This window comes from Eimeria necatrix, genomic scaffold (assembly GCF_000499385.1).
Source record: "Eimeria necatrix Houghton genomic scaffold, Enh_scaff116, whole genome shotgun sequence".
In the NCBI taxonomy this organism is placed as follows: Eukaryota; Apicomplexa; class Conoidasida; order Eucoccidiorida; family Eimeriidae; genus Eimeria; species Eimeria necatrix.
This window is the reverse complement of record NW_013654863.1, coordinates 2,488-15,031: the sequence shown is the minus strand read 5'-3', so window position 1 is coordinate 15,031 and position 12,544 is coordinate 2,488. Positions and strand designations below refer to the sequence as shown.

Sequence of the window (12,544 nt, the reverse complement as noted above, 5' to 3'; positions counted from 1 at the left end):
GCGTTTTTTGTGCATGCAGAGCCAAAGAAGAGCAGCAGGAAATTACCAGTGGGGCCCCTCGGGGGGCCCCACAGGGCCGTACCCTTTGGGTGCAGTTTTTGCTTTTCTGCGGGCAATGCCGCTGCTGCTGGTGCCGCTGGTGCTTTTCTTTTTAGTCTACAGAATGGCTCTGTGAGACCTAGGGTTTAGGGTTTAGGGTTTAGGGTTTAGGGTTTAGGGTTTAGGGTTTAAGGGGGTGGGGGGTGTCCTTTGCTCTTCTTTTTAAGCTCTTTCTTTTGTGCTATTTCTTAGTCCCTTTTTCTTTACCTGCTGAGCCACTAGAGCTCGAGGGTTTAGGGTTTAGGGTTTAGGGTTTAGGGTTTAGGGAGATTTTGATGTGCTCTCCCTGTTATATATATATACATATATATTTTTAATATAGACTTTTAAAAAAATAGAGAAAGTAAAAGAATAAATAATTATATCAATCAATTTAATTAAATAAGAGAATATATAATGATGTTGATGAATCAAATTAAATAAAAGAATAAATAATTATATTAATTAATTAAAATAAACTTCTCAAAACCCTAAAAAGGTCTTTTTGTTTTCTCTGCAGCGCCAAAGCCAGGCAGGGCGAGCAGCCGCTGACTCCCATTTTCAGGGACGAGCTGGGTAAGTAACTTTGGGGCTTTTTGCATGCATGCATGCATGCATGCATGCATGCATGCATGCATGCATGCATATGCATATGCATGCGCTTTCTGTTTATTCTTTTCAGGCCGGGCCTTCTTTATTGACTCTCGGGGGCGGCAGTTCAGGTAAAAGTGATGAAAGAAAAAAGTGGAGAAGTTTTTGCATGCGCAGGAGCTGTCTGTACACCCGGAGCTGCCTATACACCTGGGGGGCCTGCCTGCCCGTTACACACGAAGCTGCAGGCAGGCAGCAGCTGTTTTTCTCTTTCTTTTTGCTTTTAATGTTTAATTACTTGCAATTAAATGTAATTTAAATATAATTATTCAATTGGCATTTATTTAATTCTTTTTCTCTTCTTGCCACGCAGGGTGATGGAGTTTGACCTACTCTACCCAACTTCTGGGGACCCCCGCCAGTAATGGGCAAATGCATGCAGCAAGGAAAGCTTTAAGGGCCTTAAAAGCCAATTAAAAACAAATTTAAAAGTTTATTTGTGAAGTGTTTAGACCATTTTAGAGCATCTGTACTCTGCGGTGTACGTACACCCGCTGCGGTGTACGTACACCCGCTGCGGTGTACGTACACCTGCTGCGCTGTACGTACACCCGCTGCGGTGTACGTACACCCGCCGCACTGCAGCGCGGGAAAAGAATATTTCAAATGTATATAAACAGAGGGCACAAGAGGCCCATTTAGGGCGCCTTTAGGACCATTTTAGAGCCCTTTTAGGGCTTCATTAGGGCCCCTCTGGGGGCCCTTTAGGGGCCCTTTAGGGCCCCTAAAAGGGCCCCTTCAGAGGCCCTTCAGGGGCCCTTTAGGGGCCCCCGGGGGGCCCCTACAGGGGGCCCCCTGGGCACCTCTCCGATTTGTACCTGTTCCCTTTAACCTCTTGCTTCCTTGCCATCTGCCTGTTTAGGCTGCTGCTGGCAGCAGCAGCAGCAGCAGCAGCAGCAGCAGCAGCAGCAGCAGTTGAACAGGGAGTAGCCAGGGAGCACTGCACAGCTTAAGGGAGGCCGAGGAACTGCGAGGGTTTAGGGTTTAGGGTTTAGGGTTTAGGGTTTGGGCAGCAATGCCTCCTGCTGCACCTGCTTGGGGCCCATCCCCGCTGCAGCAGGGAGGCAGCAAACTTTATCCCAGCAGCAAGCAGCAGCTTGCTGCAGCAGCAAGTAGCAGCTTGCTGCCGAAGCTGCAGCAGCCACAGCAGCAGCAGCAGTAGCCAGGCGGAACTCACCGCGACGACCAGCAGCAGCAGCAGCAGCAGCAGCAGCAGCAGCAGCAGCAGCAGCTTTATTCCAAGGGCTGTTTAAAATCACCGAAACCCTAAAAGAGAGAGTCTTAAACCCTACCATACAACGCCGCTGCAGCAGCACCGCCGCTCCTTGAGCAGCAGCGGCGGTGTTTTAGCTGTTGCTGCTGCTGCGGTTATTGTTGCTGCTGTTGTTGCTGCTGCTGCTGGTTCCACGGCCGTTATTAGCTGCTGCAGCGGCTGCAGCAACGCTGCTGCTGCAGAGATGGCCTCTGTGTCTGTGTGCGGGTCCTGGGGTGTATGTACACTCGATGGCTCCGAAGCCTAAAACTAGAAACTGTATGTACAAGATAGCGGCAGCAAAACAAAAAAGAGGGCCTAAATTACCTTGTATTTAATTAAAAAACAAAAAAAAAACAAATAAACGAAGAAAAGATTGAAAAGATACTCGAGGAACCTGAAGGACAAAGCGAAGTGAAACAGGAGCTGTCTAGACACCCCATTTTGACGAGTTCCATTCAGCTGATTTGATGAAGCTTCAATTAAATAATTTAATTAAATAAATTTGATGAAAATATAAACAACAATTATTATTCTTTCTTTATTTTTAGTTTGTTTCGTCTCTAATCACGGCCCAGGACCCTCGTGCAGGCTGCTGTCGAGCACTCTTGCAAAGTCGACACCTCGCGGCTGCTCTGTTCGTTTTCAACTAAATTGCATTTTAATTTCAAATAATTTGAATTAATTTCTTTTAATTCGGCTTTTAATTCTGAAATAAACAACCACAAACGCCCCCAAACATGTCTTTGCAAAAACACGAAAACTTTCGTCTGCAAAGCTGCAGCGCATGCATACGCCGAGCGCCGAGGTGTACGTACACCCCGCGAGGCCCTTTGGGCAGGGCGCCGAAGACCCAAACGTCCCTTTGAAATGCATGCACATCTGCACATTCCTTTGCAGCAGCAGCAGCAGCAGCAGCAGCAGCAGCTGCTGCTGCTGCTGCTGCTGCTGCTGCTGCTGCCTATTGTCTCTCTGAATTCACTTTTAGTTTTCTGAACTATGCAGACAGCGCAGGGGCCCTCGGGGCTCTGCTTTCTGCTGCACGCGTCTGCGGTTTCGAGTGTCTGTACACCTCAGCGTGCATGCAGCAAGTGCCCCGCTGCGCTGCAAAGTTTGTATTTTTGCAAGTTCAGTTGCTGCTGCTGCCAGCTGCTGCTGCCAGCTGCTGCTGCCAGCTGCTGCTGCGTCTTCTGGAGCTCCTCTTTGCCTCAGTCTTCGACATCTTGCTGCTTGTTGCTTTGGTTAAGGGCGCGAGTTGCTGCTGCTGCTGCTGCTCCGTTCTTGCTGCCCCTGTTGTTCTGCGGGGCCCCCCCGGGGCCCCCGGGGCCCCCCGAAGGGCCCCCCGGGGGGGCCCCCCTCCCGTAACTGCCGCGGCCGCGGCCCCTACCCCCCCTGCGCCCCCCAAAATGGCGCACACTAAATCTTGCTGCACCTTCTCCAAAAGTGTCGACATCGAGGGCCCTATTTTGCTGCCTAAGGGCAGTTCTCCTGCTTCTTTCGTCTTGGCCGTTTCCCGCGTTTTGCTGCTGCTGCTGCTGCTGCTGCTGCTGCTGCTGCTGCCGCGCTGCTGCGCTGCGCTTCTCCAAAGCCTCGCAAGAAATCGAATCGAAAAAAGAAACGTTTTTGTCGTAGGCGGCGCCGCTGGGCAGCAGCTCGCTGGCTTCTTCCAAGTTCGCTGCGCAGCAGCAAAAGGCCAAAACGAGGGAAAAAGCGCCAAAATAAACGCAAAAGCGGCGGAAATAAACGCAAAACGGAGGAAAATAAAAACAAAAACAACAGAAATGAACAATTCGCAAAAAAAGGAACAAAACAAACGCAAAAACGCAAAAAATGAACGCAAAACGCCGCAAAAGGAACCGCCTGCGCGCGCCGCGAGGTGTACGTACACCCCGCGCAGCCGGGGTGTTCGTACACCGCAGTCCGCGCAGGCGCAGCTGAGGTGTACGTACACCGCAGGGGCCCACCTGGCTTCTCAAACTTGCTGTTCATTGCATCGAAATCGAATTCTTCTGCAACTTCACTTCGCAGCTGCGCATTGGGCCTCCCCTGCAGCTCCCCCACAACCCCCCGGGGCCCCTCGCTGTACCCTCTTCCTGCAGCATCTCGGGGGCCCCGGGGCCCCTGGGGCCCCGGGGGCCCCTCCCCGCGGGCCTCTGGGCGGGGGCCCCTGCCCCGGGGCCCCTGGCGGGGGCCCCCCCTGGCGCCGCCTGCGCCGCCGCGACCGCGGGTGCTCGGCGGCGCCTGCTGCTGCTGCTGCTGCTGCTGCTGCTGCTGCTGCTGCTGCTGCTGCTGCTTGTCTTGCTGCGCAGCAGCAGCCACCGGCGCCAAACCCTCCGCTGCATGCGCCTGCGGCTGCCCGGGGGCCCCACAAACCCCCCGGGCCTGCAGCGCAGCAGCAGGGGCGCAGCAAGCCTCAGCCATTTCGTTGGGGGCCCCCCCGAGGCCCCCGTACACGGCGGGGGGCCCCCCGCTGGGGGCCCCCCCCACGTGGCTTGGGGGCGAACCCAGGCCTGGCCGCAGCAGCGAGCTGCCCCCAGGCCGCTGGGGGGCCCCCAGGGGCCCCGCCATCTCCATGCTGAGAATGGCTGGGTCGTGGGGGTAAGCCGCCACTGGCGGGGCCGGCGGCTCGGGCTCGCTGCATACTGTCAGGTCTTTAATGTGTTTGCCTGCATGCAAACCCTAAACCCTAAACCCTAAACCCTAAACCCTAAACTCCAAGCCCTGAACTCTAAACCCTGAACGCTAAACCAGGCAGGGCCTGCAGCAGTCACCCCTCGGGCCTACAAGCCGTCCGGGCCTCCAGCTCAACCCAAACCCTAAACCCTAAACCCTAAACCCTAAACCCTAAACCCTCGCTGACCGCGAAACACGATGCAGTTGAAGATTTCTGCTGAGGGAGGAATATGGAGAGCCACCGGGCGAGACTCTGTTCCGAAGGACTGCACATAGCGCAGCGAAACTGTCGAGGCGACGGGGTCAATCGAGTCCAGAATGCCTGAGTCAAAAAGGGAGAAAGCGGGGCTGGACTTGCATGCATGCATGCAGAATGCAGCGGCAAAGGCAGTTTCGAAGAGTAAAATCCAAAAAAAGACAAATTTGGAAAAAAAACGAAAAAAATTGAACCAGAAAGACGCGTTCCTCGCACACAAGGCAGCAGTGAACCGGAACGAATTTGAACCAAGTCCAAATCTGAATCGCGGCCAAAACAAGAACGAAAAAGGATAGCCTGTGCGTTTCCCGAGTTAATTTCGGCAAAAAGATGAAACAAAAAGAGAAAAAGTGACCGGCGGTCATTCAAAACGGCGCGTTCGGATTCGCGCGCGCGCGCGAGGTGTCCATACACCTCAGATTCAACAACACACGAACACGCACCGACACGAACACCCGCCGCAGCCGCGCGGAAAAAAGTGGAAAGCGGGGCGATTAGGGCCCTTCTGGGGTTGCTGGGGCCTTGAAAAGGTCCCAAATGAATTCAAAAACGAATGCAAATTAATTTGATCTGCGAAACTTCGGGAAAAAAGGCAGATCGGCTCAAGTTCAAGTTCCGAAAATCGGAACTGCGCAGGAACTGCCCGGGGCGGCGCCCGGCGCTCCACTTCGCAGGCCGTTTCCGGCGAACGCAACTGAATTACTTGTTTCCGTTTTGAGTTTCGAGATTAAGACTTTGCGAAAAAGAAGGAAAAGGAAAAGGAAGGCTTCGGGCGAGCAGCGCTGCTGCTGTCGCCGGTGCTGCTGCTGCAAGTGCTGCGGCGCCGCCCCGCGCCCACGCAGCCTTCACTGGCCTCACCTTCGTAGCGAATGTCTGAACTTGAAATTAAAGAAATTTTGCTGCCGATGTACGGCAGCTCTTCGCCCGCCGGCTGCGAACTCATGCTGGTCTGGTGGCCTCGGCAGCAGCTGGCGGTGGCAGGGCGAGGGTTTCAGCGCATTCCGCAGCGCAAAGAACACCATTAAGGCCTCCGCACTTCTCAATCGCACTTAATTTCCGCAAACACGCAAACTCTGCGGCCCGCGGCTGCTGCTGCTGCTGCTGCTGCCGCCGCTGCAGCAGCAGCAGCAGCCTGGGCGGTTCGCCGCATGCATGCTGCAGCAGCGTCCGCCTTGAGTCTGCCTGCGCCCTTCCGCCGCCGCCAAACCCTAAAAAAGGGTTTTAAACCCTACCTAGGCCTCTTATTTTCAAAACTCCTCTTCTTCTTCTTCTATTTTCCTTATTAATTCCATTTTCCCCGCCTTTCCACTTGGGCTCCCGCAGCAGCCGCTGCAGCGCCAGGTCTCAGCTGCTGCTGCAGCAGCGCTCGTCGCCTCTTTTCTGAATTTGTCTTTTTCTTCTTTTTCGTCTTTTGAATTAAATCGAAAGTTCTAATTCAAATACACTCCAGCCAGCTGGACGTACACCCCAGACGCGCGGCTCCCCGGCCTTGCCGTTCATTTCTTTCATTTCATTTTTTTCAAATAAAATTTCGCAAAAACGAAATTTGCAAATTAGAGGAACTGCAGTGCAAAAGAAAGCCCTTAGTGGCTGAAACTTGAAACCTTTTCTGCAGCAGAAAGCTCTGCTCAAAATAAAGACTTTAAGCAGTCAAAAAGAACTTTAAAAGACCAAATTTATTTATAAATCATTTCCAAAACTCTCAGAGATAGTGCTGAGGGAAATTCAGCAAAAAAAGGCCCAAACTCACTATTTAATGCCCCAAAGAAGAAGGCTTGTAGGCTCCAGCGCTGTGGCTTTGCTGCAGCAGCAGCAGCAGCAAAAGTTGCACTTGCGGGCTCTGCTGCTGCTGCAGCCATTAAGACCAGATAAGGAGCAGCAAAGAATTACTTTAAAAGCCCTTCAGGCCAAACTTCTCTTCTGCTGCCTCCCTAGATTCCAGAGAGTCTTCCGAGAAGTTCTTTTCTATTTTATTATTTTTTGTTTTCGAGCAATAGTGCACAAGACAGACTCGAAATGCCTATTTTGGCTTTCTTTTGTGTGCAGCTGCAGCAGCAGCAGCCTCCAGCTGTTGCTTTGCAGCCCCCATCTGCAGCAGCAGCAGTGGCAGCAGAAGCAGCAGCAGCGTGTAGCTGATAACAGAGCTGCTCGCGCTGCTGCTGCTGCTGCAGCAGCAGCAGCAGCAAATCCCCAGGCTGCTGCCCAAAGGGCCTCCAGCCCTTTTCTTAGCTCATTAAATTCCGAAATCCCACTGACTTGCTGCTGCTGCAGAGACCAGTGGTCAGGCCAGCAGCAGCAGGAGCTTCAGCAGCTTTCCCGCAAGTGGTCTTCGGCTTACTGCCCTCAGAAACTGCAGCAGGCAGCAAATCCTTTTTGGAGAATTAAAACCACTTTTTAGGGTTTTTACCCGCAATTGAACTCCAGAAAGCAAACCCTATTTTAAAACTCCAAAATAATTCTGAGGACTTTATATTTATATAGTGGTCCACCAGCTCCCTAGCAGCAGCAACTGCTGCTGCAGCAGAAGCTCGCAAGTGGTCCATTGGTCCATCTGGCAGCACTCGTTGTTCTGAGCTGCATTACTGGGGGAGGCAACGCGGCGACTCCCTAAACCCTAAACCCTAAACCCTAAACCCTAAATTGGGCTTTTCCTTCACAAGCTGGGGCAGCCCCGCAGCAGCAGCTCCTGAAGTTGCTGCATGCAGCAACTTGCTGCATGCAGCAACTCCTGAAGTTGCTGCATGCAGCAACTCCTGAAGCTGCTGCACTGCTGCAGGGGCCGCGGGACCACTTGGACCAATGGTCTCTAAGAGTTTTCTTTTTTTTGTTTTGCCACTACCATTGCGGAATCAGCGCCGAGGCGGCAGCAGCAGCAGCAGCAGCAGCAGGAAGGAGCTGCAGCAAAGCCGGCCCGCCGGCCCCAGGGGCCCCCTGAGCAGCGCAGCAAAAGGAGCCTTTTCCTGCCTTCAGCAGCAGCAGCAGCAGCAGCAGCAACGAGAGCCCCCCAGATTGCTGCAGCTGCAGCAGCCCAAGGGGTCCCGGGGCTCGCCGTTTGGGGCTGGAAGCTGCATGCAAGTCAGCCTCCTGCTGCACAGTCTGCTGCTATTCTCACTGCTGCTTGCGGCCAGAAACCCTGCAGTAGCAGCAGCAGCAGCAGCAGCAGCAGAGAGACTCATTAGTTGTACTGCCACAAGGAATCGTCTTTGTCTTCCTGGGCCTCCTTGGGAGCAGGCTGCTGCTGCTGCTGCTGCTTGGCTTCGCTGCTGCAGGCTGCTGCTGCTGCTTGGCTTCGCTGCTGCAGGCTGCTGCTGCTGCTCTTTAAGTTTTGCTGCAGCGCATGAGATATGGATAAATCTTTGTCTTCCTGGGCCTCCTTGGGAGCAGGCTGCTGCTGCTGCTGCTGCTTGGCTTCGCTGCTGCAGGCTGCTGCTGCTGCTTGGCTTCGCTGCTGCAGGCTGCTGCTGCTGCTCTTTAAGTTTTGCTGCAGCGCATGAGATATGGATAAAAGAGTGGGGCCCGGGGCCTCAGTGGACCTGAAAAAGTAAAGAAAATAAACAAAGGACTGATGAACTTCTGGGGGTTTGTGCTGAGCTGCAGCAGCCTCCTGCTGCAGCAGCATCATGCTGCAGCAGCGTCCTGCTGCAGGAGTCTCCTGCAGCAGCAGCAACAGCAGCAGCAGCCTTCAGAAGCTGCTGCTGACCCGGCTGGGGTGTAAGCGAAGACAGTCTGACACTTTGTTTTTTGGATTTTGCTTGTGGGGGGTCCTGCGGGCCCTAAATAGTGCAAAAAGCTGCGAAGGAACTTTATTTAGTCTTTTAAATCAAAGAAGAAATAAAGTTTTGCTAAAAGTTGATCCTTTTTGGCACTTCGTGAATTCGAATTTGGAGTGGACCGGTGTATATACACCCGAACGAACGGCTGCGCAGCGGCGGCGCTGCTCCCCGCCGCAGCAGCAGAACTTATTTTGATTTATTTATTTAAATGAATAAAATAATAAATAAATAATAAAAAGGGAAATAAAAATAAAAGGAAACAGCGGAACGCAGCAGAAGACAACACATGCAAGCAGCAGCGCTCTGGGGCTGCTGCATGCAGCGGCGGCTGAGGGGCTGCTGATCTGCTGCTGCTGCTGCTGCTTCTCCCGATTTTGAGTAATAAATGGAAAACAAATTAATTAATTTAATTAAATTTAAGAAATAAAAGAAAAAAATAAAACAAACTGCAGCAGATGCCCTGCTCCCCCCTGCTCGCGCCTGCGACGCAGTGAGTGGGGGCGAGAGAGTGCTTTCGGCGCAGACCCTAAACCCTAAACCCTAAACCCTAAACCCTCCCCCTGTTTCCCAAACCCTAAACCGTAAACCCTCAGCTCCAAACCCTAAGCCCTAAACCCTAGAGCGCCCCCCAGACAGCAGGGCCACCGGCGGAGCAGCGGCAGCTGCTGCTGCGTCTCATTGCTGCTTCTCATTCCCCCTTGCTGCTGCTGCTGCTGCTGCTGCTGCTGCTGCTGCTGCTCACAGCAGCAGCGGGCCTTCTGGCGCTTTAGCTGCTGCAGCAAGCAGTCTCCTGTGGGGCCCCTCTTGCCGCCATTTGCTGCTCCTTTTGTGTCTTTCTTTTCTTTTTTTTATTTTCTTTTTATTTCTTTTTGTTTCTTTTTATTCTTTTTTTTTCTTTTTTCTTTTTAACTCCTAATGGCTCGAGCCCGCCTTGTCTTGCCCCTCAAGTTCTTGCCAAAGACAAGACCAGCCCCGACCCCAGGGGGTACAGTTGTCCGCCCGGGGGCCCCCCGGGGGGCCCCCCGGGGGGGCCCCCCGGGGGCCCCCCCGGGGGCCTCTCAGGCCGCGGGGGGCCCCTGTGGGGCCCCTAGTGGGTACCGAAGACGTTCTTGCTGCTCTTCAAACCCAGGAGGAGATTGTGGGGCCCCGGGGGCCCCTGCTGCGCAGGCGCAGCCGGCGCTGCAGCAGCAGCAGCAGCTGCAGCAGCAGCAGCAGCAGCAGCAGCGTCGCTCGCTGAGTTCTTTTGATTTGCTGAACAAACCCTGTGGGGCCCCCCACGCAGCAGCAGCTGCTGCCCGTACCCCTGAGGGCCCTTGCCTCAGGCGGCCGGAGTCCACAGCAGCAGCAGCAGCAGCAGCAGCTCCTGCTGCTGCTGCTGCTGCTGCTGCTGCTGCTAGGTGGCCAGGTAGCAGCACGCGCCGGCAGGGGGCCCCCAGCTGCCGCCTGGGCTCCTCAACGTCCCTATTCGCAGCCAGGGGCCCCCTGGGGGCCTCCCCGCTGGGGGCCCCCCTGGGGGCCCCCCTGGGGGCCCCCCTGGGGGCCCCCCTGGGGGCCCCCCCTCTGGGGGCCCCCCTGGGGGCCCGGAGGCAGCTGAGCGGGGCGGCGCCGGGGGGCCCCCGGCGGTGCCCCTACGAGGTGTTGGGCTGCAGCAGGGGGGCCCCCCTTCCCGAAGTCAAAAAGGCTTTTCGGCAGCAAGCAAAGCTTTACCATCCAGACCTAAACCCCAACCCCAAGGCCAAGCAAACCATGGCAGAGATCACAGCGTACGTGCCCACGAAAAGGGGCCCCGGGGGGCCCCCGGGGGCCCCTCGGAGGGGACTGGGGGACCCCGCTAGTAGCCTAGTGGCGCTGAGAGGGTACTGGGGGGCCCCCAGGGGGCCCCCTCGTGTTGCTGCTGCTGAGGGGCCCACGAGTGTGTTGGAGGGGCCCCAGGGGAGTGCTAGTGGGGGCCCCAAGGGGCCCCTGAGAGGGTACTGGGGGCCCCCTTTCGGGTTTATGTAGCTCTTCAGAGGGCCCCCAGGGGGCCCCCAGGGGGCCCCCAGGGCTACCCGCATTTAGGCCTGTGCCCTCTAGCGAGGGGCCCCCCGCTGCTGCTGCTAGAGATTTATAATAACCAATTTAGAGGGGCCCCCAGGGGGCCCTCGGGGGGCCCCCTGGGGGCCCCCCGGGGGCCCCCAGGGGCCCCTGAAGGGGCTTCTAAAGGGGCCCCTAAAGGGCACAAAGCAGCTAATTATAAGACCCCTCTGCAGCAGGTTGAACCCAAGAAGTAGGAGGGGGCCCCCTAGTGGGGGCCCCCTAGTGGGGGCCCCCTAGTGGGGGCCCCCCTGGGGGCCTCCAATGGGGGGCCCCCCTGGGGGCCCCTTATTGGGGGCCCCCCGGGGGGCCCCTACTAGGGGGCCCCCCTTGGGGTCCCACAAGAGGCTGCATGCGGTAGCTGGGGTGTATAGACAGGTGCTGGCTGGGGTGTACATACAGCTGAGGGAGAGGGGCGCAGCAGGCGTGTTTCGTTGTTGCAGTTGTCTAGGGTTTAGGGTTTAGGGTTTAGGGTTTAGGGTTTAGGGTTTGGGGTTTGTGCAGGGCTTATGAGTTTCTGAGCGACCCGAAGAAAAAGGACTTTTATGACAAGACTGGAGTGCGGCCGGAAGACGCAGCAGCAGCAGCAGCAGCAGGAGGAGCAGCAGGAGCAGCAGGAGGTGAGGGGCCCTTTTTGAATAACTTTTTTTAATTTCTTTTATTTCTTTTTTCTTTTTTTGTTTTTATTTCTTTTTGTTCTTTTGTTCTTTTCTTTTTGTCTCTTTTCCAATCTTATTATCTCTTTTTCTGCGTTTATAATTGCCAGCGAGTCCTGCTGCTGCTGCTGCTGCTGCTGCTGCTGCTGCTGCTGCTGCTGCTGCTGCTGCTGCTGCTGCTTTCAGGCGGTTTTGAGGGTTTTGACCCTTCAATGCTGTTTACGGACTTCGCCGATCTTTTTGCTTCGATGGCCCGCGGCAGCAGCAGCAGCAGCAGCAGCAGCAGCAGCGGGGGTTTTGGGCCCCACAGTTTTGCTGCTGCTTTTGGGGGCCCCACAGGGGCCTCCAGAGGCGAAGATATTCAAACGGAATTATCTTTAGACCTCATGGAAGCAATTAAGGGTTGCGAAAAGGTAATTAGGGTTTGCGGCGAGGGTTTAGGGTTTGCGGCGAGGGTTTAGGGTTTGCGGCGAGGGTTTAGGGTTTGCGGCGAGGGTTTAGGGTTTGTGGCGAGGGTTTAGGGTTTACGGCGAGGGTTTAGGGTTTACGGCGAGGGTTTAGGGTTTGCGGCGAGGGTTTAGGGTTTGCGGCGAGGGTTTGGGGCTGAGGGAGTCACTTCGCAGCAAAAGCTGGTTGATTGGAGCTTTGCTGCTGGGCTTCTTGGCGCTGCTGCTGCTGCTGCAGCTGCTGCTGCAGCTGCTGCTGCAGCAGCTGCTGCAGTTGCTGCTGCTGCTGCTGCTGCTGCTGCTGCTGCTGCTGGTGCTCGCCTGCTTTTCGCGCTGCGTGTTGTGGACGCCCGTCGGAACTGCTGCGTGTGCTGCTGCTGCTGCCTGCGCTGCTGCTGCTGCTGCTGCTGCTGCTGCTGCTGCTGCAGACGCTGCGCTTCAGCGCGAACTCGGGCTGCAGCAGCTGCAGCAGCAGCGGCAGCGCGGGGGGCCCCCAGGGGGCCCCCTGCTGGGGCTGCGGGGGCTCGGGGGTACAGCGGGTTGAGAGGGGCCCCCTAGTCTTGGGGGTTCCTTGCAGGCAGTGTGGGGGGAGTGGCCAAGTCATAGCAAACCCTTGCAAGTCCGAAACCCTAAACCCTAAACCCTAAACCCTAAACCCTAGACCCTCGGGGGGGGGGGGGGGGGGG

The 12,544-nt window shown here is 55.7% G+C and overlaps 4 protein-coding genes across 4 annotated transcripts in view; 2 read left to right on the top strand and 2 right to left on the bottom strand.

The window, feature by feature from the left end:
* Positions 1-13: 13 nt before the first annotated feature.
* Positions 14-1,094, top strand: ENH_00005760 (DnaJ domain-containing protein, putative; the record flags this gene model as incomplete). The annotated part of the gene is made up of 4 exons (XM_013584030.1): positions 14-171; positions 599-654; positions 761-800; positions 1,043-1,094. The coding sequence occupies 4 exons, from the start codon at positions 14-16 to the stop codon at positions 1,092-1,094; spliced, it is 306 nt and encodes a 101-aa protein (XP_013439484.1).
* Positions 1,095-3,454: 2,360 nt separating this feature from the next.
* ENH_00005750 (hypothetical protein, conserved) lies at positions 3,455-5,853 on the bottom strand (the record flags this gene model as incomplete). Its single annotated transcript, XM_013584029.1, has 3 exons — positions 3,455-4,647; positions 4,842-4,976; positions 5,769-5,853. 3 exons carry the CDS (start codon positions 5,851-5,853, stop codon positions 3,455-3,457), a joined length of 1,413 nt encoding a protein of 470 aa, XP_013439483.1.
* A 2,232-nt stretch (positions 5,854-8,085) lies between these two features.
* On the bottom strand, positions 8,086-8,532 carry ENH_00005740 (hypothetical protein; the record flags this gene model as incomplete). The annotated part of the gene is made up of 1 exon (XM_013584028.1): positions 8,086-8,532. One exon carries the CDS (start codon positions 8,530-8,532, stop codon positions 8,086-8,088), a length of 447 nt encoding a protein of 148 aa, XP_013439482.1.
* A 1,066-nt stretch (positions 8,533-9,598) lies between these two features.
* ENH_00005730 (DnaJ domain-containing protein, putative) overlaps positions 9,599-12,544 on the top strand; it is a gene marked incomplete at both ends in the record, with an annotated part of 5,433 nt that continues 2,487 nt past the window's right edge. Inside the window, 4 exons of the mRNA XM_013584027.1 lie at positions 9,599-10,653; positions 11,261-11,376; positions 11,599-11,825; positions 12,301-12,388. Coding sequence (XP_013439481.1) covers positions 9,599-10,653; positions 11,261-11,376; positions 11,599-11,825; positions 12,301-12,388 — 1,486 coding nt within the window. The remainder of the gene's footprint in view (positions 10,654-11,260; positions 11,377-11,598; positions 11,826-12,300; positions 12,389-12,544) is intronic.